The sequence below is a fragment of the Corylus avellana genome, chromosome 2 (genome assembly GCF_965113065.1).
Source record: "Corylus avellana chromosome 2, dhCorAvel1.hap1.2, whole genome shotgun sequence".
NCBI lineage: Eukaryota > Viridiplantae > Streptophyta > Magnoliopsida > Fagales > Betulaceae > Corylus > Corylus avellana.
The window spans coordinates 17,351,340-17,378,701 of record NC_142491.1 but is presented as its reverse complement, the minus strand read 5'-3'; the positions used below and the strand labels follow the sequence as shown (position 1 = coordinate 17,378,701).

The window sequence follows — 27,362 nt, the reverse complement described above, 5'->3', positions numbered from 1 at the left end:
TGATTCGCTATGAATAGTTACAAGATACTTTTTCATCCTTCCCAACAAAAGTTTGTATAAGAAAAACAACCCCTTCGTCATTTTTTTTCTAATTTTTTTTTTTCCATCCTTCCTATTCATTCCTCTTACTTTTCTAGCCCCCCTACCAAAAAGACCCTAAAATTGGAGGTGTTTCAGGCATCTTTTAGATGTTTAGCTGGTATAAGTGGACTATTTTAATAAATGAACTTACTTGTTTTAACTTTTAACTTTTAAGTTTAGGTGAAATTATGAGTTTAGTAATTTATTTTGGAGTACAATTTGTCAATTACGGTCACTTTCCAATTTTTTTTTTTTTCTTATCCTTTATTAAAACCTTTAATCTCTTAGAAGTTAGAACTCAATTTTTTGCATTGACTATATTGAATCATTGATGTATTAGTATTATTATTACAATTTTGAATTTTTTTTTAAAAAAAAAATAAATAAATTATAGTTTAGGGTAATCGGGTCGTGTCGGGTCGTGTCGGGTCGTGTCTACCCATTTATACCCGGTTATTTTAAACGGGTAAAACGGGTCGTGTCGGGTTACCCGATTATTTTCGTGTCATAATCGTGTCAACCCGATTACCCGTTTAGATAAACGGGTCGTGTCTGGATATAGGCTAATCGTGTAACGGGTACCCGCGGGTCTAATCGGGTCGTGTATGGGTACCCATTTTGCCACCCCTACAAAAAATAGATGAAGTTGAGTGCATGAACCTATTTATTATTTTTGCATACCGCATAGAGCTCTCATGACATTTTTATATTTATTGTAAATTAATGTAAACATTGGGACTGATTTATTTATTTTTCATACTTTTTCCTTTTTCTTTTCAAAACAAAAATGTAAATGAATAATATAAAATACTCAAAACTATGTCACATTAAGACAATTTTTTTTTTCCTTAAAAAAAAATCACCTAAACAAAGTGACTCTAGAACCTACCCACACAAACTCCAACCTCAACCCTCAACTCCAAGTATTGGTTTTTTTTTTTTTTTTTTTTTTCTAATTATCTTAAAAAAAAAAAAAAAAAAAAGAGTAGGCCTGGAAAATCAATTGTAGCTATCTTACTTGGGCGTGACCATAATAGCACCGACCCACTGGGAGTTGTACAGGAGAGGTCTAGATAGTAAAAATCACAGGTGCTCCCTCAAGTCAGGCTGAGCCATAGTCTGACTCAACCCTACCAAAGCATCAATGAAAATCTAAAATAATTAATACAAATCAGACATATGTGAAAAATCTACATTTCAGAAATTTCTTTTAGTCTTACTTCAACTTGAAGCAGGGCTAGCCACTATTGGCCATGCCATCAATATGTTAAATTGCATGGGTAGTTAATTATTTGACACATGAGGATTGAGGGTGCTCTCTTTTTGTGAAATGTAAGGTAAAGGGCCTACAGGGTACTTATGAGATTTATGCCAGGAATTATATGATCACGTGGAAATAATGGTTCGACTCAAGTTGATCCAAACTTTGCTTTTAAAGGATATTAGGGGCAGTTTGAATTAGTCATAATGTTGACTGAAATGGCAGTCAACATTAGCTTCTGTGAAAAAGGACCGAGGGTGTTCTAGCTTGATCCACTTGGCAATTCAACGTACGATTATTCATCTATCTCGCTCCCTTCTTGGATCAGATTTTGGCGAAACAAGGGATTTTACTTGTTCTATTGTTGGATAAAAATAATTCTTAAATCAGGTATTCAACCCTATACGGCTATACTGATGACAATTTTAATTATTTAATTTATATTTTAATAAGTATTTTCTTAGTGGTCCCACAATGGGTGATCATGTTCAACACGACATTTTTTTATTTTTTTATTTTTTTAACGTAAGTCAACACGAACATGTTATGATCCCACAACTCCGCCCACAGAAATACTACAAGTGTTCGATCCTTGGCATCTTGCGAATGCGTGCCAATCAATTTGTTTCGCAAAATTGTTTAGCGGGGTTTATATATATATATATATATATATATATTAGTTGTGATGTAATATAAAAGTGTTAATAATTTTAAGTATTTTATGAATATTTTATAAGAAAAAATATAAAAAAGTCACTCAAAACTATTAGTAGTTTATAATAAAGTCTCCAATGTTTCGAAATGTATTAAAATAGCCTCTAAGCTAGTAAAATATATCAAAAATGCTACTTATTCTTTTATATTCCTATAATACCCCTATTCTTTTAACAAATAAAATAATAAAATAATTGTTAAAAAAAAAAACCAAACAATTTTTTTTTAAAAAAAAAAAAACCAATGGACGAATAAATAAAAAAAAAAAGTATTTTGGAACAAATAAATAATTAGTTATTGTAGTTGGCTTAAATTACAAATTGTTTCATATCGTAGTAAAGTAAAATAAATTTGGTAGTTTGATTGGCTACATTAGTACCTTTTCTTTTTCTTTTTTTTCGAATATCTCAAGAATTATACATTTGATTTTACTTTAATACAACATGAAGTAATTTGTAATTTATGTCAACTACAGTGACTAATTATTTATTATTTATTCCAAAAAAAACTTTTTGTTCCGTTTTTTTTCGCCCATTGGTTTTCTTGTATTTTTTTAAACAATTATTTTATTATTTTATTTGTTAAAAGAACATGGGTATTGTAGGAACATAAAAAATAAATGGTCTTTTTGATACATTTTGATAGTTTTTGGGACTATTTTAGTACCTTTTGAACAATAAAAAGCTATATTACAAACGATTAATAGTTTGGAAAGCATTAGAAAAAAATAAAAAAATAGTTTGGAAAGCTTTTTTTATATTTTTTTATATTTTATATTTTGAATTGTTTGTTAATATTTTTTTTTTTAAATGTCTTATCTTGGACTTGAGGAACCTTCAAGCTAACGTCTGTATGTGGCGTGCTCTCCTTCAATGGAAAATCATTCTCTGTAGTAAGACAGAATAAGAAGCAGAACAAAGACGTACGAGCCATGGCTTACTTGTGCAGCTAGCATTTCCCCTGTTTTTCTTTGTTTTAAATTCTCAAAAAAAAATTAAAAATTAAAAATTAAAATACATATATATTATCAAACAACCCAATTCAGGGGCAAGTCCACCCGTAGCCTGATTTGCAAACTTATGTTCGCTGCAGCCGTGTACGCTATATGGAGAGAAAGAAACGCGAGATCCCATCATGATCAAGCTAGACATGTGTATACTGTTATTCAGGATAACATGTTTTGTGTCGGGGCTAGAATCAACTCCCTCCAGGGTCTTGATCCATCTCAGGAAAACAGATGGCTTCAAAGAGCATGGGGAGTCTCGGAGGAGATATTTAGGAAAAAGTAGAGCTGTCTATGTTGGCTTATTGAGTTGAGATGGGGTCCTTGTGATCCCCTCTTAGACTAGTCTCTCGTGTTGTTTTTGTATTCTGGGGTATGCCCCTGTGCCTTTGTATAGTTTCTCTTTGGATATAATACTTATCCAAAAAAAAAAAAAAACTTTGGGATTGCTGAATAAAAGACTTATATACATACGTAACCCAGATCAGTGGTCGTCTGGGTGTTTGTGGCCTCATCGTGCTCAGTACGCGAAGGACCCGGCCAATCAAATCTTCTCTGGCACGGATTTAGAGCTCGACTGAAAGGAGAGGGTAGGATGCCGCCTCTTTAGAACTAAAGGTCGGTTAGCCATATGCCATGGGGCTCGGTCAAGCACAGAAACCAAATTCTCCTCATTTTTAAATTTAAAGAAGTAGAAACCGCTATTAGAAGACAATACTTCTTCTAATCCCAAACTATCCCATAGCCTATGAGAGCAAGCAAGAACAGTTACTATCTCGTTATCATATCCTGCAGAGTAAGCAATACCAACTACTCTCTCAACTGGTAACCTCTTTTCAACAGGGGGGAAGTCGCTCCTACTTCTAGTCATACCTCTACTCTAGTTTGACCTCTTACCGATTCTAGAGGCCTTAAGCGAGCATTCAGTAAAAGCAAATACAATACAAGATTAACCTTGCCCTTGTTTACTTTTTTTGGGGCTAGCTAACCATAGAGAGGAGAGCCCGTTAAGGTAGTAGATAGACTGAGGTGATCACTACTCGATGTCGGAAGGTTTGGCACATTGGACCGGAATTGTGATTGGCATACTAATGGAAGCAGTCATCACTTTTATAAGAATCTCGAGTTTAAAGCACTTTTACGGCTTTGCCTGACCTTCCCGATTCACTAACAAAAGATGAAAGCAAGAAGGATGTGATGTGTGTGCAACTCCATCAACTAAAACAACATATCCGAAAAGAGGATTCGAATTTCATTAATGAAAAAGAACGACGATCAATAAACGATCTTTCTTTAGTTATAGAGTAGACGGTTTTGAACGGAGAATGCAGAATAGAATCATCTGAATAATTGTATGATATTCCATCTAGCTGGGGTTGACTTTCTCTCACCAGGAAAGGGGGAGACCCAATAAAGCAGATGAATGGGGGATTCAGTAGCACGGACACCATTCCGAAGCAATGGAAAGAAGGCACCACAACTTAGTCAACTAGAACAACAGGCAAGGAAGCAAACTTCAGAACATAAAATACTTTTCAAACACAAAAATAATTTTTTTATTTATGTAACATGAAAATACGGTTTTGTTAAATCATCAAAATACGTTTTGACTTGACTGAGCACTGTGCCGATATCTTCTAGCAACATTGCGTCATTTCTCCTCTGGCGTTCTGCTAAATATTACTATATGCAGATGCAGCGTTGCAAGTCAGAGAGGAGGGATGGTTACCTATACAAGGAAGCCATGGCTCTTCTTTGTTCTGCTTCTTGTCCTGTCTTACTACAGAGCTTGCTTCTCCGATGCAGGAGGAGATACCCTTTCAGCGGGTCAGTCTCTTTCAGTGAGTACAACCATAATATCTGAAGGAAGCAATTTTGAACTCGGTTTCTTCAGACCAGGTACTTCTTTAAAAATATACTTGGGCATATGGTTTAATAATAATCTTGATGTCAAAGATTTTGTATGGGTAGCAAACAGAGAAAACCCTTTGTCTGATCCATCTTCATCAAGACTCGAACTCTCCGAAGATGGCAATCTACTCCTGCTTGACGCTTCCTCCAACATACCATTTTGGTCGACAAATTTGACACATCCCCTGTCAAACTCAACTGAAGCAGTTCTTGGTGATAATGGAAATTTTGTTTTAAGAGATAGTTCCAACCAGAATACTATATTTTGGGAGAGTTTCGACCATCCAACCGATACATGGCTGCCAGGTGCAAAGCTTGGGATCGACAAGGTTACTGGAAAACTACAGCAGCTCATTTCATGGAAAAATTCACAAGATCCTGCACCAGGTATGTTCTCCTTCAGGTTAGCCCGAGATGGAAGCAGTCAATTTATCTTGGAGTGGAACAGATCCCAAACGTATGCGAGCTCTGGATTTTGGAATGGAGAATATTTCAGCTTAGCTGGTGACATGTTCATGAATTATATATCCAGCGCCACTTTTGTGTCAAATGAAAATGAAAGCTATTTTACTTATTCTGTTAAAAACATTTCTTCCAGTTCCCGACTTAGGTTTGCCATTAAGTCTTCAGGGGAGATCCAGCAATACTCATGGTCGAACAAATCTTGGGGTTGGATTTTATTTTGGTCTCGGCCGGTAAATATATCTGATGTCTATGGTTTGTGTGGTGCATTTGGCGTGAATTATGGGAGTACCTCAAACCCCTGTGAATGTCTAAATGGTTTTAAACCATTTTCAATTGAAGAAACTAACCTAAGTGATTGGTCAGGTGGTTGTGTGAGGAAATCCCCTTTGCAATGTGAGAATATTACTTATGCTAATGCCAAAAAAGATTGGTTCATGAAAATACCAAACGTGAGATTGCCTGTTAATTCAAAAGCATATGGTGCTATGAATTGTGAAGTAGCTTGCATGAATAATTGCTCTTGCACAGCTTATGCTTACAATAGCAGTGGGTGTATGATATGGGAAGGAGCTCTTTTGAACTTACAGCAACTCTCAGATGGTGGCGAGGTTGGACAAGATATCTATCTCAGACTTGCTGCTGATGAGTATCAAAGTACCAAAGGCAGGATGAGTGAAATGAAATCTACACAAATTTATGTTATCTCTATTTCTGAATGAATACTTAATTCTCTATATATTATGGTTTAGCTAATAGTGATTTTTGTCATCATAATCAGGCAACAAACGGAAAGTGTGGGTGATTTTAGCCGTGCTGGTCCCTGTGGTAGGGCTTATCTTATGCCTCTCAATTTGCTTTTCATGCAAGAGAAAGCTCAAACGCAAAAGTCAGCGTAAGTTCTAACCATACATAGAAATCACTCACAAAAAATTACATGCTAGCTATAGTCATTTGCCAAACGGAGCCTAAATTTAAGACTAGAAATCTGTGACATGTCCTTGCTCTTAGAGTGTCAACTCACCTGGCCTCACAATGAAAAGCTTTTTAGTCTCATGACGATCAGCCGGTGAAGATAGTGCTCAGGCTCTTGTGTACTGATATGGCTCATAGTGTTATTTGATTTTCCGCTAAATTATTGTCATTCTATATGAAACAGGAGAGGAGACTTCAAGATATGATCTATTGACATTTGATTTCAGTACTGAACTTCATGGAATAAATGATGGAACAGACACTAAAAGTAATGTGAATATAAGAGGGAAGAAGAAGGATGTTGAGTTACCGGTGTTCAGTTATGAGAGTGTATCAGCTGCAACTAATAATTTCTCGACTGCGAATAAGCTTGGACAAGGAGGTTTTGGACCAGTTTACAAGGTATATATGATTCATTCTCCTTATGAATTTGCTTCAAAGCTATTAAGACAACCCATAATGGTAAACTTTCATGGAAGTTTAAAAGGCTTATGGTTCTCTTTCGTAGGGGAAATCACAAATGGGGCAAGAAATTGCAGTAAAAATGCTTTCAAAAAGATCTGGACAGGGGCTTGAGGAGTTTAGAAATGAAACAATACTAATTGCCAAACTGCAGCACAGAAATCTTGTCAGACTCTTGGGTTGTTGTATGGAGCGAGATGAAAAAATGTTAATATATGAGTACATGCCCAATAAAAGTTTGGATTTCTACCTTTTTGGTGCGTGCATGTTTCATTATCATGCTTTTTATGATACTTTTTTATTGTCAATTTTTTTTTTAGCATTAATTTTCTTAGTTGTACTGTTTAAACAGATCAAACAAAGAAAAGGATGTTAGATTGGGGGACACGCATACACATTATTGAAGGGATTGCTCAAGGACTTCTTTATCTTCATCAATATTCAAGGTTTCGGATCATACATAGGGATCTAAAACCCAGTAACATTTTATTGGATAGTGAAATGAATCCAAAAATATCAGATTTTGGGATGGCTCGAATAGTTGGAGACAATGAAACACAAACAAATACACAGCGAATTGTCGGAACTTAGTAAGTATGCAATTTATTTCACACATAATATCTACAAAAAAAAAAAAAAAAAAAATGCTTGAGATACTAAAACTTTTATTATAATGTTTTTACAAACTGATGTGATAGTTCATAATTGATAAAATAATTAAGAGTATTGTATGATTAACAAGTTAGTCACTAAGTAAGTAAATTAACATGTCAAGTTGTTTGCTTAATCATTAAGAAATTATAGGCCGTTACATTAAGTTTATAAGGGGTCTATAATAAAAGTTGTAGTACCTGTAGCAGTACTATATTTGCAATTCTTAGCTAAATTCTCTGAGCGGGCTACTAATAAAGTCGTTTACTAAATTTCGAAATGCAGTGGCTATATGTCTCCCGAATATGCTATGGAAGGTTTGTACTCAATAAAGTCTGATGTGTTTAGCTTTGGAGTATTGCTCCTAGAGATTTTAAGTGGCAAGAAGAATACTGGCTTCTATAACAGTAGTTCACTCAATCTTCTGAGATATGTGAGTTGTTTTTCTACTCTCCCAAATTCCTTATATTTTACATTAGTTTTATAAATTAAAATTGTTCTAGTTTGTAATAAAATTTAGTCTGATTTGGAATGAAACTAGGCTTGGGAGTTGTGGAGAGATGATCGGAGTTTGGACTTGATGGAGCCAACAATAGGATGTCCTTCTTCCACTTCTATTTTGTTGAGATTCATTAACATTGGGCTTCTTTGTGTCCAAGAAAGCCCGACTGATCGACCTACCATGCTTGACGTAGTCTCAATGATTATCAATGAACATGCACCTCTACCTACACCCAAGCAACCTGCTTTTACCAGAGGTCTGAATGTGAACGACACAAATTCAACTATCAACAGTGTAGGAAATTGCTCAATATCCAACCTAACTATTTCCATAACAGAAGCTCGATAAATACTATCTCATACATCAAAGAAAAGATTTCCGGTAGAACCAACACTTCCATCTTACAGCTAGAATATTGAGTTTCTATATAGGTTTGATAATTTCGTTATCTACATATTTTCCATAGTTGAATGGAATCAAATCAATATAATTTTATTATGGTATTTGTATTGTATTTACCTACCATCTTTTTCTTATAAATAGGGATTATTTGTATTATAAAGATCAATCAAGCAATAAGAGTAAAATGTAGTCCTTATGCCAAACTACCTGAAATCCTTTCTCTTCAATTTTTTTTTTCCTCCTCTTTTCTCCTTAGTTTTCAATTTCATTATGAAATCTTCACATACTAATGGGTGAATGTTTTCCTAAGTAATTCACTCATATTTTTCTTTTCATTTTATAAGAGTATTGGGTATGTTTATTAATGTGTTAGGCCATATAAAATCTATGCTCTATTGTATTGTAGAGACCAATTTGTAACCCAAACTTCCTTCGCGTCAGATTTAACGGTCTTTGCTTGGCAACATGAAGCCCAATCTTTTATCTGATATCTGAAGCCTAATGGGCTGGGTTGCACGTGTGTTTGATCCAATTAAGCCAACAAAGGCGTTTCTCCTTTTCATTTGGATCTGCCCATCTCAACATGCAGCACCGAATTACTGGCCCAAGAGAAAAGCTACAACCCTGAAACCAATAATTATAATAATAATAAACAATTTTTTTTTAATCTAAAAAGATTGGAGGATGACGATCAACATCGGATATCGAATTTTGCAGAGTGCTTTTACAGGGAGAAAAGAAAAGGAAATTGTTAACAGAACAGGAGTTGCAAACAAAAAGCAAAGAGAGAGAGCGAAAAATAGGAAACGATTCATTAATGCCTTTTCAGGGTATATTTTGATTTTAATTTGAAAAAGTATTTAAGATATAAGATAAAATTAATATTTTGTGATTTCGTTTGTTGATTAATATATTTGTTTTAACCATTACAGATAGCTTCTTAGCAAACATGCTTTCTATTGCAAACCCCTAAACTAATGGTGATGGAAGAATCACATAGGGAGGGAGTAGTACACTTGTACCACAACCAAACAATATATATACGTTATTTTTCGCCCTTAAACCTGTTTGCACTGAGAATATATAGGGTGTCCTATATTGTTGTGTCGATGCAGAGAGTATATATGATTGACTAAAAATAGAATAATATTTGTACTTGTACAGTAGGGATGATTACACTCCCCCGGCCCCATTTCACTTTGTGATTAGTCAGTCAGACCATTCCCTGGTTTCGGGGGATTACATGGACCGGCAGAGAGCACTACCTCCATTTACAATAGAGGTACAGTAACTTCATTAATGAAGACAAAAGAGGCTCAACTTTCTCAGGAAAACAGAGAAGAAAATTTTATCCTTTTAATTTTTTTTAATTAAACTTTCTAGATACTCTTTTCCTTTTTTTCAACAATCATCAAGGTGGGAATGGGATAGCCAGCTTCGGGGGGGCTAGTTGCTGCCATCTGTGCCCTCATAATGAGCTATTTTTCTCGATAACTGAAGTAAACAGACACTGAGATTTTACAGTAAAAGAAAACAGAGAAAAAAAGACCCAATGATGCAACAATATTAATAATAATAATAATAAAAAAAAAGAAAAAAAACACAGCAGTCAATAATTACAAACATGTTCAACATACAACCATCCATCTAAATAAATCACAACCATCCATCTGGAGGGTGGACCCCGCCACCTGTCCTTTCATGCTCATCGGACCCAGGTGCCAAGCTCCACCACCCCCTAGCTCCCCCCACATGTTCTGCAGAAACACATGTTCTGCAGAAACCCTACGCTAACTACTACACACTTTATTACAAAAAAAAAAAAAAAACTACAACACACTAACCAGAAAGTTACAACCCCAACTGAAAAAGAAGAGATGAACCAAACAACTATTTAGAGTTAACAAGTACGACGACGTATTATGATTTGACAAAAAGCTTGTCAAATCAGAGCCACCAAAAATCTAAACACAGCTAGATTTCGATGGTGAGCCCGAGAGGAGCTGCTGCTGCTGCTGCTTTCCCGTCATGCCGGTACACCTTCCCACTACCATTTCCTTCACCAACTCCCTTGAACCGTCCCGGGGCGGGCTAAAGCAAACGGGCAAAACTTGTTCCGATTCACACGGAAACCCCATGCTCTCGAAGTGCCTTAACAACTCCCCACCCTGTCAAAAACATTTGTGATCAAATCAAATTCATCAGAACAATTCGTATATATATATATCTCATCGCAGCATGCAGTCTACAACCACTATATATATATATATATATATATATATATATATATATATATATATATTGACACCTGTAGTCTAGCCAAGGATATCTCCCGTATCTTGTGCGAATGGAAAAGTTTCCACGTCTGCTTGTGAGCAGCAAGGTAAAATTTCCACACTGCCCGCGGGTCGGTGAAGTTCACAAATGCGTAGCCTTTATTACACCCCGTGCTGCATGTTTTTATTAGAACTTATAATTTAAAGAAGAGAGATCGACTATTAGAACTTATAATTTAAAGAAGAGAGATCGACAAGACTCAGAAACTAAATGTGTAGGCGGATAATGTAAGCATACCGGAAGTCTATAGGCAAATACACGAAATCAAACGCAGAAACGACGTGTTCTTCAGAGTTTTTAGTGTTCAGTTTTTGATTCTCCAACATGCAATGGTCGTCCAAAAACTCCACCAACATGTTACGTCTTAGGAAACCCAGATGAAAGAAAGTAAGAGAAACAGGAAAAAAGCCGAATCCAATCGAAAAATATTAGTAAATATATACGTACGTGTATTTGCTGGGTATATTTCTGATCATAATGGTCGTCTTTCTTACACCACTCTCCACAGGTAGCACAGAGGAATAGTTTTTCTTCTTAGCCTCGGCGCGAGAAAGTACACCTCTCGCATTTGGATCGTACTTTCTCAAACTCTCAACATTTTTACGACAAAAATTCTCACCCTCGCTACACTTTTCCCACCAAGCACCACCTCGCCCGCCGTAGCACTGATTCCTGTACCTCCTCGGATTCGTCTTCTTGGCCACCATTTTTTGCTCCACGGCGTTCTGCGCGGGATGAGTTTGCTCCGGCGGCGGCGGTGGTTCAGCCACAAAAGAGATTGTCGGTTCGATAACCGACACAAGGTCTTTCTGAGGCGGTGGAAGGAAGAGGGAGGGTTGGGTTGTTGGGAAGCAGATGTTGGTGTAGAAGGTTCGAAGAAAAGGAGCGTGGTAGCAGAGGAATGTCTGTGTCGGTGGCGGAAGATAGTAGGGAAGATCGGGAGAAGAGGTTGTAAGCTGGGGAAATAGCATAGGAATGAACTCGGGTGCGTTTGGGTTCAGACCCCTCTGAGGAACCATTATAGCCATGGTCGCTTGAAATGCTAAAGATTGGACACCCGTTTTTTTCCTTTCTTTCTTTTTTTAGCAATACAAAGGTTGAGAGAGACAGAGAAGAACAAGAAAAACGAGAAATATATAGATAAATATATAATTAAGGGAGTACTGCCGGTCTACATGTGGAAGCCATATCCACCGTACGTGTTCTAGGTTAAAGAAGACCGATTCGAAAGGAGCAAAAAAAAAAAAAAAACAAAAAAAAAGGTTTTAAAGTCCGTCCTTATTGCAGCTTGTTGACGGTCCATGGAAATTTTAAAAAACTCATACAACTCTTTTTTTAAATTAACTTTTTATCCCTTAAAAAGTTTTTTATTTCACTTAAAAATACTTGGCATACAAACAAATCTTATAAAAAAAAAAATTTGCAAAAGTACATCATAATTAAAAATGAGATAAATTTAAATTTTGATAAATCTAATTATATTGTTTGACATTAATTTGTAAAATTTTTTTTATAAAATTTTTTTGTAAGTTTAACATTTTTCTAAAATTATAAAGAATAATCCTGTTATACGCTCTCACTTTCTCTCCCTTATATATAAGTTTATAACTTTTAGAACTGCTATTGGATTAAAATCAATAAAGAGCCATCACAAATTTAATAGTAATCTTAAAAACTATTTATAATTTGATTTGATAAAAGAGTTTTGTTATGAGTTTTTTTTATTCAAATAGTAATAAACAATTATTGATGTGAAAATAAGAGATAGTTGTTTGCCAAACTGTTACAGTGTAGCAATACTCAATTATAATTCCACTCCCTAACCTTATGATTAAACAAAATCTTTGCTTAGAAAAAAAAAAAAAACATTATGTTATATTGAACATAATCTTTTAAGTAAAACTTAAAAACTTTGAATGCTTTTTTTAAAGTACTTTAAATCAGTTCTCGTTGATCATAATTAATAGTCAGTGTAGAAATTAATATCGTACTATAAAAAAGAGTACCTCAAACAAATAGAATAGAGAATAAAACACCATTAATTCCTGTGTTCCTTAGTTAGCCAATTCTTTTACTTTCTTCCTTGAGAAAAAAAAAATACTAACCCCACTCGTTAAAGAGAGGAAAAAAAATATTTATTTAGTCTATAGAATTTGTAGTTGTGTCAACCCGAGTCTTATTATATCAAAAGTATCTTAAAGTTTTAGAAATAAGTTATCTGTTGGAAATGGTTCTTATGGTCAATTTTTTTTTCTTTTTTGAAAGAAATCATATATGTCAATTGTTGATTGGTACATGCATAAGGAGAATTGAGATCCCCAACAATTGAAAAGAAATTGGAGATTCTTCAATTGTTAATCGTGACCTTTCATTTTAAATCTAATGGTCTATAAAATGTCAGTTGCTTTTATATAATTGAGGTATTAAATGATAACTTTTGTTTTATAGAAGTTTAAATAATTTTATAGACCATTAGATTTAAAATGAAGGGCCACGATTAACGATTAGAAAATCTCTAATTTATCTCCAATTAAATTGGATCCTGATCCACATAAGAATCCCATACAATTCAAGTAGACCCATAAAGAGGGCAAGTTGTGGGGCTACTTGCGATGAACCTAGGATGTGAGCTACTTTGTGAAACTGCTGAAATTACGTGCAATTCGAATAATCAATTGTAAAAAATTTTCAATCCTTGACATGTAGTGATTCAATTTATTGTAAAATTATAATTTTATTTTTAAGTTACTAACTTCTTAAAAAAAGAGACAGGATTATGACCATTTTCTAAGTCATCATTTATGCTAGAGGCGGTTTTTAAAGGAAAATAACTTTTTCCATTTCAAATTTTCTCAATTTCTTTCATTTAGTATATTTTGAAGGGTAGTATATTTAGTATACTATTGTCATTAAAACTTTTTTAAAAAAAAAGTGGAAGAAATTTAAAATTGAGAAAATTCTTTTCCGCTTTGAAATGCTAAGTTAAGGCGGCCGCGTAAGGCTTCGAATATTCATTTATTAATTTTTTGAAAGGTGTTTATGGGGTTTTTTTTTAAAAAAAAAAAACATGAAATAGTTTTAAGGTATTTGTTTGTTAATGAAGAAAAAAATAAATGGCAATGGAAAAGGCTTTCTTAAGAAATAAACCTCTTAAAAAGTAGTATTAAAAGACTCTTTAATAAAAAAATAAAAACCTCTAAAAATAACAATATTTTAATTGATGATAAAATTAACATTAATCATCTCATAAAGTCAATATTTCATTACTTTCTTTTACGAGACATAAAAATATTAAAAAAATCAATCCCTGTACTTAAAATATACTATTCAATATTAAAATATTTTTAAAAAATCATTTAAATTTATCGATAAAGGAGAAAGATTTTCTTCGTGAGTAATGATTACGTATGTGCAAGTGTACATAGGCTTAGGACAAGAAGATTACGTTGGTGCAGAGGTATTTAATGTTCAGATCCTGTGCTGCGTGTCTGAAAGGGAAAGATCGCAGAGAGGTCGGGAGACGGCCGAATGTTTCCTTTCTCATTTATGAGACAAGAAGTTGCTTGGCTTTTCTTGGTATTATTTTCACCTTGTCAGAACTTCACCTCCATATGTATCCGGATCCGGATCCGTGCTGCTTCTACATCATTGTATTCGGCTGATTTTCTTCATTACGACAAGATCTAATTATAAGATATCATCAACCACTAAATTTGTTTATTTAGAAAAATAAGAAAAATGTTAAAGTGTTTTTTTAATATTTTAATTATGTTTTTTTAATTGTGATATAATTTTTAAAATTATCAATAAATTAAGAATTAATAATAATAATAATCTTAAATTAAACAATAATTTTAAAGGTCATATTACAGTTGAGAGAACACTAAAAAAATACAAAGAATACGTAACATTTCCTAAAAAATAAAAATAAAAAACTCAAATCCTTTATGGTTCCTTGCCTAAATTTCACATAATTCAGACAAACAATTTCAAAATATAACAATCCTAAATTTGTGTCTTAAGCCTCTCAAACGTCGTGTCAAAAAGATTTAGGTTCGTTTGGTGGAGTTTTTTAGAGGGTATTTTTTTATTTTTTTATTATGATATAATATAAATGTAAAAAGAATTTATGAGTATTTTGTGTTTTAAGTTATTTATTAATACTTTTATTTTTTGCTAAAAGAATATCCTAAAAAATGTTGACAAACGAGCACCCTGAACATCTACCCAAACTACCCGCCCTCCGACATGGGATTACTTGATATACAAAGTTTGAAAGATAAAGTGAACTTACGCAATAAACAAATTAGGTTCTTTTAGAAAAATAAACAAATATAAACATACCTTTAAAGAATTGTTTTCCTCTTACGAAGAAAAATAAAAATAAAAATACTATTTTAGAAAATCTCTATTTCTGTCCCCCGTGATAAATATCAAGCTTGATAGTCTCACTAAGCTTAACAATCTAAATATCTAGTTCACTCAGCATAATTCCCAAGCTAAAAGCCCATTTAATATAAAAACGAAATCACTAAAACAGCCCACCACAATATAGCAATAATAAAAAGAATGTGGAACTTCCCTGTAGCATTTTCCTTCATTTATAAAAAAGAAGAAAAAAAGAAAAGAATGTGGAACTTATCACATGGCAAGCATTCAAGTCTCGCTATAAAATTAACACTCTCCAAAAGGCAAACACAAACAGATATGTATTATTTCTCTCTTTAAAACTCTCCATTCGGTTTCTCGCTCTCAAGCATAAGACTAATTTAATCATCAGAGTGTCCCCAATCCCTTAGGAGACGAACCGACTCCAATGATCACTTTTTGCAAAAACTTCATCGCTAGTCTGGCCGTCTAAAAACTATTAAAACAAAAAATATGAAATTTGATCACAACAATTCAAAATATTTTACTAGCTGAATCAATTCATAACAAGTTTCCTTCAATCGATCATGCATGATATTGCAGATTGGTGGCAATTTGCCAGAAGCAATTTTCAGATGTGCAATTTTTGTGTTTTTATTGATGCATTAAATCATATATTTTGTATCATCCGAATAATAAACAACTTTATTAGATTCATCACTCACAGTTGGCTTTCTCCTATCACCTCCACTCTGCTCTCACTGGACACATTGTTGGGCACCCTTCAATGCCAGTAAAGCAGCTCCATAGGCAGCCTCTGTCTGAATTGCCCTACTCACAGGCAAACCAAGCACTCTCTCGCGTATCTTGGTCCATTTCACATTTTTTGCACCACCTCCAGCCGTGAACACTTCTTCAACTTGGGTTGCTCCAAGATCCTTCAGCAAGCCATACGCCTTTGCCTGTAGATTTTTTATATGATAAAGAGACATCCATGTCACAAGGCTCTAGTTTAAGATTTCAACATGTTTCCTCTTGCCAATTTGCAACAAGTTTTGAACAAATAGGAGTCCTCATACCTCGATACGTGCAATTGATTCTAAAATCCCATGCAAGTACTCAGCATCACTTTCTGGTCGTGGATGTAACCTGCACAAAAATGAGAACAAAATGAATCGTTCTAACTGCAGGAGCTTCATTTATGCACAATTAGATGCATGTGTGCCGGTGTATATAACATCTCAATCCTATATTGAGAAGATGATTAGTTCACATAGAGTTAGTAGATTATAAAAGAACTTATAGGTGTTTAAGTCTCACATTGATTCTTAATAGTGAGACTGAGTTTTATAAGTAATTTTAGAGAGCTCCAGTTGCAATTTAACTAACATATGTGACTAGCAATTGTCCTGAAACGATACAGTATATACTGGCAGGAAAAGGGTAGGAGGGTTGTCTAAGCTTTTCAAAACAGATCAATTTAGTGATATGCCAAACTGAACCAACTCAATTGACAGACCATGGGATATTAATCATCACATTATCAGTTGAAGATTACAGTCCACATAGTGCATTGCTCCGAATGTCTCAAAACCAACACATCTGATTTTATAAAGTAGAAACCTGATAAAGACAACCTCCTAACAGGAACTCCAAGTAAATTAACTTTGCTCATGCATGCCTATCATTATTCTAACTCTTGTAAAATGGCATATAAATACTTGGATGAAGATATAAATCACCTCTAATCCATCACATTCTGGGATGTATATTCTAATATCAAGTCCAAATGGCAAACCTGAAGATATCATTAAAGGGATTATCCAATTAACAAAAAGGAAGAACAGAGGTATTTTCCTCAGCCACAGGTAACAAATCCCCAAGCAACACTCACAATCTCGCCTTCAGCTCTAGCATGGACATACAAAACTTGAACTTTTTTTTGGGTGATATTTTAGATGATAATCACAGATTAGTCGGAAATGACAAACAGGTTGCATTATTGATTTACAAAACTTGAACTTAGGCCCAAAAAGCTTTGATCTCTTTAAACAACTGTCAAACAAACCTATGCCATATAAATAGTTTTTGCTAAGAGACAGTGGTAGAGGCTAGAGCCATGATTTTTCTCTTAGGGGCACCAAACTAGTGAAACAATATCACTAGCAATGAAGTTTAAACATTATATAAAAGAAAAATTCAAATGAGATTCTTTGTATACTAACGGTACCTAGAATTAAAAAAGAGTATACAAAAGTATATATAGTCAACTTGGACATAAATATTATACAAAAAAAAAACATAAAAATTTCACCAAAGTTCCTATAATAGTGGGACCCATAGCTGTTTTAGATAATGGAAATCATTTATCAACACTTTTTAGCTAAAACTTTCAGTTATTTATTTCTCGATATAGATAACTAAATCATTTTTAAGAAAGTCATCTTCCATCTAGTTGTAAAGTCATGTTTTAATGATATCTACGTTGAAGATGCTCACTCTACAGTAGCTGTTGAAGCCAGAAAAGTTAACACAACGCAGTTGAACACAATCCATTCAAATTCATCAAAATAAGAAGAAGAAAATCCACTCAATAAGAACTAGTTTCAAAGAAATATGCCCTTTTTTTTTTCTTTTTAACTTTCATCATAGGCCAATTCAACCAAATACCAAAAATTCAAAAAAAAAATATTCTTTGATATTGTCTCATACAGTTTTCTGGATATATTTCATTCTCACATAACTTTGCTCCATAAAAACATAAAATATTGTTGCCACTTTTGATTTGGCTTCTATGTTGGATTTTATGTCATTCTTTTTCTGTTTCTGTTTTTTTGATAGATCATGGGACTCATAGATACCTTAAAAACAGAATAAAATGATCGACATTTATCTATAATCAGGACATGCAAAGAGTCTTAGAATAATGGTAAAACGGCAACAAGTTGATACATAGAGAAGACCCAGCCAATTTTTCTCTGTCTACTAATTGTTGTAGCGTACTCCCTGGTAACGTTAAACAGAGAAACCTAAGTTCTCACTTTTAAGTCTACCTGCTGTACTTGCTTTACTGCAGACAGAAATCCACAAACCAAAAGACATAGAATGTAGAAATATCAGGGTTGAGATGTCAGTTCTAGTTACATTGTTGTCTTCAGCCAGATTACAACCAAAAGCAAGGTTAGTTATTTCAATATCTGCAAAACAGGGGAGAGAGAGAAAGGACAGAGGAGGGGATGGCAGTTTCCCATCAAACATGACCACACAACATACAACATCTAAATCCTCAAAAAAAAAAAAATGTGTCTCTAGCTAAGTAGCAGATGGCCAAGCTCCAACTAGGTTCCTTAATTTTGTAAATATTTTCAAGGCCTTTCAAGTTGCAATTTATTTTCATAGTACTTACCATGAAGGATGGTGCAGACGCAAAATCAATCCCAACATATTCTACTTTTTTTCAAAACTTGTAACCACGTATATACCTTAATATGCAAATAATAGGGTATGCTTCTGAAAATTAAGATTCAAGCGCATATAAAAAGGATTAATATATAAAAATGAGATTCTATTAGATTTAGAATGACTCTTACAAATTCCATAAAGAAGTTAGGTAGAGATTCATTACCTAGGAGCCATTTTTGGATCTGCCATGGGAAATCTCTCTCCAACCGTTGGCAGAGGGTAGTAGTCTAGTGGAGAGGTTTTCATGGGATTAATCTGTTCACTTAAGTTCTCCAACTGCTCATCAGTAAAAATTTGTCGAAGAACAGCTCCACCGGTATTTGAAGCACCTCCAACAAGCCACTTATCATCCAGACGATGACTATACACCCCATATCGTGCATCCTCGATCCTACTGGTGCTCAGTAATTTGATAGCAAGGGTTGAACCCAAAGAAGTGACCTAAATATCAGCATTACAAACAAAATTCATGAAAATTCAGAGAACAGCTTAATTGCATCAATGTTAAGCAAAAAGTTCCTAGGAAATTTTAGAAATCATCTGGACAGAAAAAAATAAAAAAATAAAAAAACCATAGCACTATGAAATGCAATATCTGCGGTAGGGTGAATTTCACATTTGGCTTCATGCTGAAATAAATGTGACGTCTAAAACATGGAAATGGAAACCCTAACCATGTGTTACAATTTCCTTAATGATTAAATGAGAAAGGTAAGTGTAGCAGATATCTCACAGCTTTCCCTGGTTGTGTTGCACGAGCTGCAAGAAAGGCGGCTATACTATCAGTGGTTCCAGTGCATACAACACAATCTTTTGGAAAACCTGCACAGATGTATTTTATAAACTTGAAATTACATGAAATCTTCCAAAGGAATTTTCTTAAAGAAATGTTTTATCAAAGTTGTCAATTCCCAGCGAATAACAATTCAACTAAGCTTCCAATTGATACCAATGTAGCTACAAATTGTGTCTCAGAAGAAAATTACAACGCATATAGGCTTCATTACGAGACTGCTTAATTGAAAGAAGACATACTATATTGTGTTCTAACGTCCTCTTTTAAAAAGCCAATTGGACTTCCAGGAGCTTTGACAGAAGGCAGAAGTTTAGAATACGGCTGCGAGAGCAACCAGGGTGGATAGGAGTCAAGTCCAGGATCATAGCCTACCTGTGAAAGATAACAACAATCAAAATAGTTTTTCCAACACAAAATTTTGGCAATTGACAAGTGGTAGAGGTAGCAAGTCCTAAATGGAAAGAAATAGTCAAAACTACCTTCAAAGCATTATTGTAATCGGTCACTCCAAGATTTCCATGAAGAAGCCACAACAGCCAATCTGCTTGATGCAACAATGCTGCAGAATCTTTATTTGAATCATAAACATTCCACCAAGAGACGAGCTTGCACAGAGTCGAGGACCCAGCACAAACTGTATGGTTTTCAGGAGCGATAGACTTTACTTTCGGTAAAGCATCAGAACAGCTCTCATTGTAGAGGAAAGGTCTCCACAATGGTTCTCCTGTCGTGCTGCAATACCAAATTCAGAATGCCCTCTTCAAATGCATCTTGACATGGAAAAGGAAAACAAGGCAAACGATAGGGGACAAATCTCAAAGGTACCCACCTGTCTATAATTATAGTAGTTGCAGAAGTCCCATCAATGGAAATGGAAGCAATAAGCTGGCGAAGATGAAATGGAACGTCTTCAAGCAGCAAGAGAAGTGTTGATTTCCAAGAATGTATCCAATCTATTGCGTCTTTGCTCTTTCTAGACATCAGAAACAAAATTCTCAGTTCACCTGGGCAATAAATTTTGTTGCAGTAGTACATATAACCATTACATTCTTCTTGTTGAGCATCATTAAGCACATAAGGTGAGTGTGACATTCCATAAAATTAGTCCCACATTGGTTCATTACTAAGTGAGATTGAGCTTGGAGTGGTTGTACAAATGTAGCTAACATTTTTCATGAGTCGATACTAATGATATGCTTTCCTAGCTCCGTAAGTGAGAGCTAGTTCATGTATGCAATTTCTATGCAAATTTGGTAATGCGCAGACAATTTCTGGAATAAAATCTAACCCAACAATTTATTCATCCAAAAAAAAAAAAAATCTAGCCCAACAATTTACTTAGCCCGCATCACCAAAATTCCAAGACCTTTTTTTTTTTCCATGATAAAAATTCTCTCAAATGTTCAAGACACTACCATGCCCAGTATTATGCAGTCTAGAAATTTAGATTGCTTAAAACACGTTGCATACATTTATAAATAAAAATTCCAAAAGATAAACTATTATTACCTTATATAGCGGATATTCCCTCTTTCCTTCAGCGTGAATTGTCCCTTGCTTATCGATGAGCGCAAATCTTGCACCAGACGTGCCAAAATCCATTCCAAGATAAAGCCGCTCCCCGGCTTGAAGACCCACTTCTGGGTTACCTTCGTGGCTCGCAAAAATCATTGTCTTTGGTCTTGTTTTGCTTGCAATATCACATAACCCACCTCTTGAACTACAATATCCTGTGAAAATTATGCAAATTAAGCGTAGAGTAAACACGTGAAACAGTGAAACTTGTACCTAAAACTCGACTATGTATTACTGTATAATAAACGCCATGGGGAGAGAGAGATGTACCGTGTTTTGGTAATGAGGGCCGGAGGAAGTGGAATGAGGCAGTGGGATGGTGGATTGGGGAAAGCATATTCATTTGAGTGTGTGCTTTGCTCTCTTCCTGGATAGAGGGAGAGGGGTTTGGAAATTCGGTTGGATTAAGCAACTGGAAAATCCACCGGAGAAAGGGAAGAAAAAAAAATGGAAAGGGATAACGTTGCAACGGCGTCGTTTCTTTGGCGCTCTACGAGTTGATAGCATATTTTTTCAAATTATCAATTGTTTTAAAAATTTTATATATTTAATTATTTAATTAACATTTGAACACCTCTCATGTAAAGTATTTTAATTAAAATAAAAGATAAATTAAGGAGTTAATGTTTAAATTATTAATCTTTGATCTAATATATATTTTCGGTGCTGGCTTGATAGCTAACTCGTTTGTCCAAGATATGCAATCATCTGGAGCCTAGGCCCATAAGAAAGGTTTGAAAATTTGTAGGTAAAGTCCACTTAACCCCATCAAACTACCACCTCAATAATAATTTACCCTTCAAACTATTAATTACGATGATTTACCTCTCAAACTATCAAAACAATGACAATGTACCCCCCAATGCTATCAAAATGACGAAATTAACCCTATAAAATTTTCAATAAGACAAAAATACTCTTAAAATTTTGAAAAAAAAAAAAATTAGTATTTTTGTTTTTATTTTAATAAGGGTAATTTCGTCATTTTTTAAAAATTGGGGGTACATTGTCATTGTCTTGGTAGTTTTGAGGGTAAATTATCGCAATTGATAGTTTTGTGAGTAAATTGTTATTAAAGTGATAGTTTGAATTGGTTAATGGACTTTATCCAAAAAATTTATGCTTAGTCTATTATGACCCAAAAAGACATGAATGAGTCATTTTGTGCTCATACTTATTTGGTAAAGTTTCTTTATTGGCCTACAAAGTGTTGGCCCATACAAGCTTAGGGACAAGCTCGAGTGTGCATATTTGGAACAGAGTAACGTTAGAAATTATACTTTTATCTTATCGTTATCTCACTTTATTAATGTGACAGTGTCATTTAGCCCTTAATTTTATTTTTATTTTTTTAAACAATAACTGATCTAATGGCCGATTAACACTATCATGTTAGCACGGTAAGATAAGTGTGATTTTTAGAGATAGAGATCCTAACAATTTTATTGTCTGAATTGCTAGCAATTTAAATAATAATTGTGAAAGGTTTACCTATTCAACAAGTTTTAAACGGTTGGTTCACTTAGTACAACAGGTCAATCTCACATAAACTATTTCATATTTGCTATTCATTTGTGACCAAAAACAAGGCCGAGTGTGTATGATTTTCTTCGTGAGTAATAATTACCTATGTGCGAGGGTATATATATATAGGTCTGTTTGTTAAATGGTTTTCGCAAAGGCAAAGGCAACCCATTATTTTATTTTTTTAATATTTTTTTATTTTTTACATCACATCAATCACTTTTTATTATTATTCAAATAAAAAAATTATTATAAAACAAAATTTTTTTATTTTTTCATATTAAATATTCTTATTTTTTTACTTTTTATTTATTTATTTATTTATTTATTTTTGTTCTTCGCATCAATCAATTTGTACGGTATCAAACCGGAACCGGAACGAAACGGAAACAAAATGGTTTAAAAACCAACCCATAGGAAGATTACGTTGGTGCAGAGGTATTTAATGTTCAGATTCTGTGCAAGGTGAAAGATCGCAGAGAGGTTATACGTAATGTTTCCTTTCTCATTTATGAGACAAGAAGTTGCTTGGCATTTCTTGGTATTATTTTCAACTTGTCAGAATTTTTTTTTTTTTTTTTGTAAGAAACTTGTCAGAATTTCACCTCCATATATGATGGTGCTTTTACATCATTGTATTCGGCTGATTTTCTTCGTTCAGAAGATCTAATTATTACATAATACATATCATCTCCCACTAAATTTGTTTATTCAGAAAAATAAAAAAGATGGACAATGAAATAATACTTTTTGTAGATTTTATACACATGAGGATTTCTGAAATGCTCTTTTCGAAACACTCAAAACCTATTCCCGAGGTTGAATTCTTTTTTTCTTTTTCCCTCCAAAAGCTTGCTTCTCTTCCTTTTCTTCTTCTTTTTTCATCTTTAACCGGAGAAAAAGAAAACCAGAAAAGCTTTGACAACAAGCTTTTGCAACTGTTTCGGACCACAACTGCTGTGGCTTTGTTCATATCTGATATCGAAAACCTGAGAAAAACTACGACCAAGCAGGGATCACACTATGGAACTGGTATTCCTGTTTTGAGTTCTTTGTCCATTTTCGCAGTTTATTTTGGTCTTTTAGTGGGTTTGCTGTATAGGGGATTGGGGTTGTTTTATGCTGCCTATTTGTTATTTGTTATTTGTTGTCTCTCTAGTTGTTGTCTCTGAAGCAAGATAATATTTTTATAACAAAAACAGCGAAGACTTCTAAGGAATAATCTCATGTAATCTATTGCTTAAACAAAAAAAAAAAAAAAAAAATTGCGGTGCAGACTTTAAATAAGGTTTTTAGTATTTTAATTTTTTTTTTCTATTCAATATATTACTTTTTATTTTTAAAAGACACTTTAAACTAAACCTAAGAGTAAGGCCCGATTTAAAAAGAAAGAAAAAGAAAAAGAAAAAAAAAACCAAAACCTAAGAGCCAGTCAAGTGCTAATGTGTATGTATATATATATATATATCTTTGTATGGAAGTTTAAATCTTCCAACAAAATGTAATGTCTTCTTTGACTTATATAATTTTATTTCTTGTTTGTTGATGACAGAAATATACTTTTGTAACAAAAAAAAAACATGGATAGCATTATGGATGATTCCCTTCAAAATATGAATACTCAAATAGATTGGACACCTAAAGTTGATATGGAATTTAATACCCTAGAGGATGCATGGGAGCATTGGGAAAATTATGGAAAGCAAATGGGTTTTGGAGTGAGAAAAAAATTTATAAATAAAAGTAAGTTGGATGGAAAAGTAAAATCGAGAGGATTTGTTTGTTGCAAGAAAGGTGATCAAAGAGTAGACAAGCGGGATCATCTTTACTCTTGTCATCCAAGTGAAATAAAAACTAACTGCCATGCACGGTTGTTTATTTCATTAGTACGAGAGACTGGGAAGTACAAGGTTTATTTTTTTATAACTGAACATAATCATATTCTGCATCTTCAAGAAACTGTTCATATGATGAGGTCGCATCAAAAAATGTTAGAAGTTCAATCATTTGCAATTGATTTGGCACGTGCTTCTGAAATCTCACCTAAGGCAACCCATGCGCTGATGAATAGAGAGGTAGGTGGGAGAGCAAATCTTGGATATACTAAGCTTGATCAAAAAAATTATCTTCGAACAAGACGGCAAAAGAGTTTGATATATGGTGAAGCTGGTTGCTTATTAAGGTACTTTCACGAACAACTTGCTAAAAATCCATCGTTTCAATATGCCGTCCAATCAGATAATGAGGAGCAAATGACTAACATTTTTTGGGTTGATGCTAGAATGATCATTGACTATGCCTATTTTGGTGATGTTATGACGTTGGACACTACATATGGCACGAATAAAGAATTAAGACCCTTAGTTGTTTTTATTGGTTTTAATCACCATAGAGGAGTTGTGATTTTTGGGGCTGCACTTTTATATGATGAAACGACAGAATTATTTAAATGGCTTTTTGAAAATTTCTTAGATGCACATGGAGGTAAAAAGCCTCAAACAATATTTACAGATCAAGAAGCTGCAATGGCAAAGGCATTAACTGAGGTGATGCCAAACATCTTGCATGGATTGTGCACTTGGCACATAATGCAAAATGGCATCAAATATTTGGGGAATTTGATGAAGGATGGTTCTTATTTTTTACGGGACTTTAAATCTTGTATGTTTGAATATGAAGATGAGACTGAATTTGAAAATGCTTGGAAAAAAATGATTCAGATATAATGGTGGGTTAGTTAGTTGGTTGGACTGTATGTACAAATTGAAGACAAAATGGACTAAGTGTCACATGAAGAATGCATTTACTTTGGGAGTGCGGAGTACTCAACTCAATGAAAGCTTGAATGGGGACTTGAAAGCTTACTTAAAATCAAATTTGGGTATAGTGAAATTTTTTCAACATTTTGAGCGGGTGGTAGAGCAAAAGCGGCATAAGGAATTGGAGGCTGAAAATAATGCTCAACAAAAAATGCTCACATTGGGATTGAAGAATTCACTTTTGTTAAAGCATGCGGCACAGATGTATACTCCTGTGATATTTGAAAAAATTCACGATGAATATGACTATGCATCAGCAACGATAATAAAGCATTGTAGTGAGAGTCAGTTTATGCACGAATATATTGTTGCACTTTATGAGAAAGACAAGGAGTATAAAGTAATTTTCAACCGTGACAATAAGATAATCTCATGTAGTTGCATGAAGTTTGAAACATTTGGAATTTTGTGTTGCCATGCTTTGAAAGTTTTTGACTTGCTTGATATTAAGATAATTCCTGATACATACATTTTGAAGAGGTGGACAAGAGAAGCAAAGAGTGGGCATATTTATGTTAAGACCAGAAATGTGGAAGAGGATGTGAATTTAAATATTGCACAACGATATAGAAAATTGTGTCCAAGGGTGGTAAAAGTAGTCGCTGAAGCAGCTGACAATGATGAGGCATATGCTGTTGTAGAGGGAATGTTAGAGGAAATGGAAAAACATGTTCAAGATATAAAAAATTCAAGTACTACTGATAATGAAGCTCACATGTCATTGCCAAATAGCAATGAAACTGCGATTCATACCCCATATGTTGAGAATTTACTTGAAACAGTTAAAGGGATCAAAAAGAAGGAAGGTTGGAAAGGTGGAAAACGATTTAGAAGTTGGGTTGAGAATCAGTCAAAGAATAGCACAAAAATTACAACAAAGAATAATGTTGGGGAAAAGTTCTTTCAGGTAACATTCTACCTTTATAAATTTACATTTATCTCATATGACTTATTAGATTTAATACTATAAGGTACATTAAATTTTCTTTTTACTTACAGGAAATTAATTGTTCTCTTAACATTCAGGATGGTAACTCTAACTCACATGCAAAATGTTATTCTCGTCAGGTGAACATAATTTGAGTTTGTAGCGAAATAGCCTTAAATCATTGTAATTTTCTAATATGTCTAAATGCATTTCATGTTTGTTGTTTTTGTTAATGATATTTTATTTTGTTTTATAATATAGCGAATTGAGCAAGTGCCTTATTCAGTACCAATGATAACATCTAAATAACCATTTGGAGATAGACCTGAAACTGGTTTCATTGAATTTCTACAGGTAAACTTACATCATACTTGAAAAAAAATAATACGTCTCATATTAAGTTGACAAGTTAAGTGCTATGCTTTTTTTAGGTAACTGATGGATTCAATCTTACACCAACACCTCCTGTTGATAGTGCAAATACAAATATGAATCTCAGGAATTTCCTTAGTAAGTAACAAACTTACAAATGAAAAGAAACTTTTTAGTACTTTCTTATTAATTTGAAAATTTACTTTGATTTTGGAAACGTGTTCAGGACATTGATTTTCTATAGTCACTTGGGAAGATTTCAAAGGCCCGCTATGTTGGTGCGAGTTTAAATGGTGACGTTGGTTTTGATTTTTGGGCTTTTGGTGGGTTGGCGTTGTTTAGATGATACTTTTGTGATTAGTGGAATCAATTCAATTTTGAAAATTATGTTATTATTGTATGAAACTTTTTAGCCAATATGACAATTTTTAGTCAATGTTACTATGCAGCATATGATTATCTTAATTTCTAGATTGAGAGCTAAAATTTCAACTAAATGATCGGACCTTGTTAATCTTAGAAGACATTAGAATTTGTAGAAATTGGGATTGATGTTTGTAAAAATTGGGATATTGCTTTTGATGTATTGATATTTGGTTGTATTGAATATTGATGACAGATTTGGTAGTATTGTTGAGTATTTAGTGATCTAGCTCAAGTGCTAGAGTGGCATTTTTCATCCAGGCAAGTGAATCACTCACATGAGCTTGATTTTCATAATCATTCAAGTGAGCTTGAAATTCAAAACTAAGTGGTA

At 33.9% G+C, this 27,362-nt stretch overlaps 3 protein-coding genes and 1 pseudogene across 6 annotated transcripts; 2 read left to right on the top strand and 2 right to left on the bottom strand.

Annotated features, from left to right (window-relative positions):
* The first annotated feature begins 4,743 nt into the window (after positions 1-4,743).
* LOC148587423 (receptor-like serine/threonine-protein kinase SD1-8) lies at positions 4,744-8,562 on the top strand. 3 transcript variants are annotated; one of them, XM_088513261.1, is made up of 7 exons: positions 4,744-6,089; positions 6,192-6,321; positions 6,635-6,809; positions 6,916-7,126; positions 7,222-7,459; positions 7,806-7,953; positions 8,062-8,562. In XM_088513261.1, the coding sequence occupies exons 1-7, from the start codon at positions 4,781-4,783 to the stop codon at positions 8,368-8,370; spliced, it is 2,520 nt and encodes an 839-aa protein (XP_088369387.1). In that variant the 5' UTR covers positions 4,744-4,780; the 3' UTR covers positions 8,371-8,562. The 3 variants fall into 3 exon arrangements, with proteins under 3 accessions (XP_088369387.1, XP_088369386.1, XP_088369388.1); XM_088513260.1 differs by having other exon boundaries at positions 4,744-6,098; positions 6,214-6,327; positions 6,592-6,809; XM_088513262.1 differs by having other exon boundaries at positions 4,744-6,133; positions 6,185-6,321; positions 6,916-7,166; positions 7,382-7,459.
* A 1,826-nt stretch (positions 8,563-10,388) lies between these two features.
* Positions 10,389-11,789, bottom strand: MCT2 (MEI2 C-terminal RRM only like 2). Its single transcript, XM_059581607.2, has 4 exons — positions 11,209-11,789; positions 10,999-11,124; positions 10,733-10,874; positions 10,389-10,592 (listed from the first exon to the last, which is right to left on the bottom strand). The coding sequence occupies exons 1-4, from the start codon at positions 11,787-11,789 to the stop codon at positions 10,389-10,391; spliced, it is 1,053 nt and encodes a 350-aa protein (XP_059437590.2).
* A 2,399-nt stretch (positions 11,790-14,188) lies between these two features.
* LOC132168245 (D-ribulose kinase) lies at positions 14,189-21,377 on the bottom strand. 2 transcript variants are annotated; one of them, XM_059579374.2, is made up of 10 exons: positions 21,233-21,377; positions 20,897-21,117; positions 20,217-20,356; positions 19,867-20,119; positions 19,627-19,759; positions 19,325-19,413; positions 18,755-19,032; positions 16,209-16,278; positions 15,855-16,091; positions 14,189-14,444 (listed from the first exon to the last, which is right to left on the bottom strand). In XM_059579374.2, exons 1-9 carry the CDS (start codon positions 21,303-21,305, stop codon positions 15,888-15,890), a joined length of 1,461 nt encoding a protein of 486 aa, XP_059435357.2. In that variant the 5' UTR covers positions 21,306-21,377; the 3' UTR covers positions 14,189-14,444; positions 15,855-15,887. The 2 variants fall into 2 exon arrangements, with proteins under 2 accessions (XP_059435357.2, XP_059435355.2); XM_059579372.2 differs by lacking the exon at positions 14,189-14,444 and having other exon boundaries at positions 15,663-16,091.
* Positions 21,378-24,078: 2,701 nt separating this feature from the next.
* LOC132170563 (protein FAR1-RELATED SEQUENCE 5-like) lies at positions 24,079-26,751 on the top strand (annotated as a pseudogene).
* Positions 26,752-27,362: the final 611 nt, after the last annotated feature.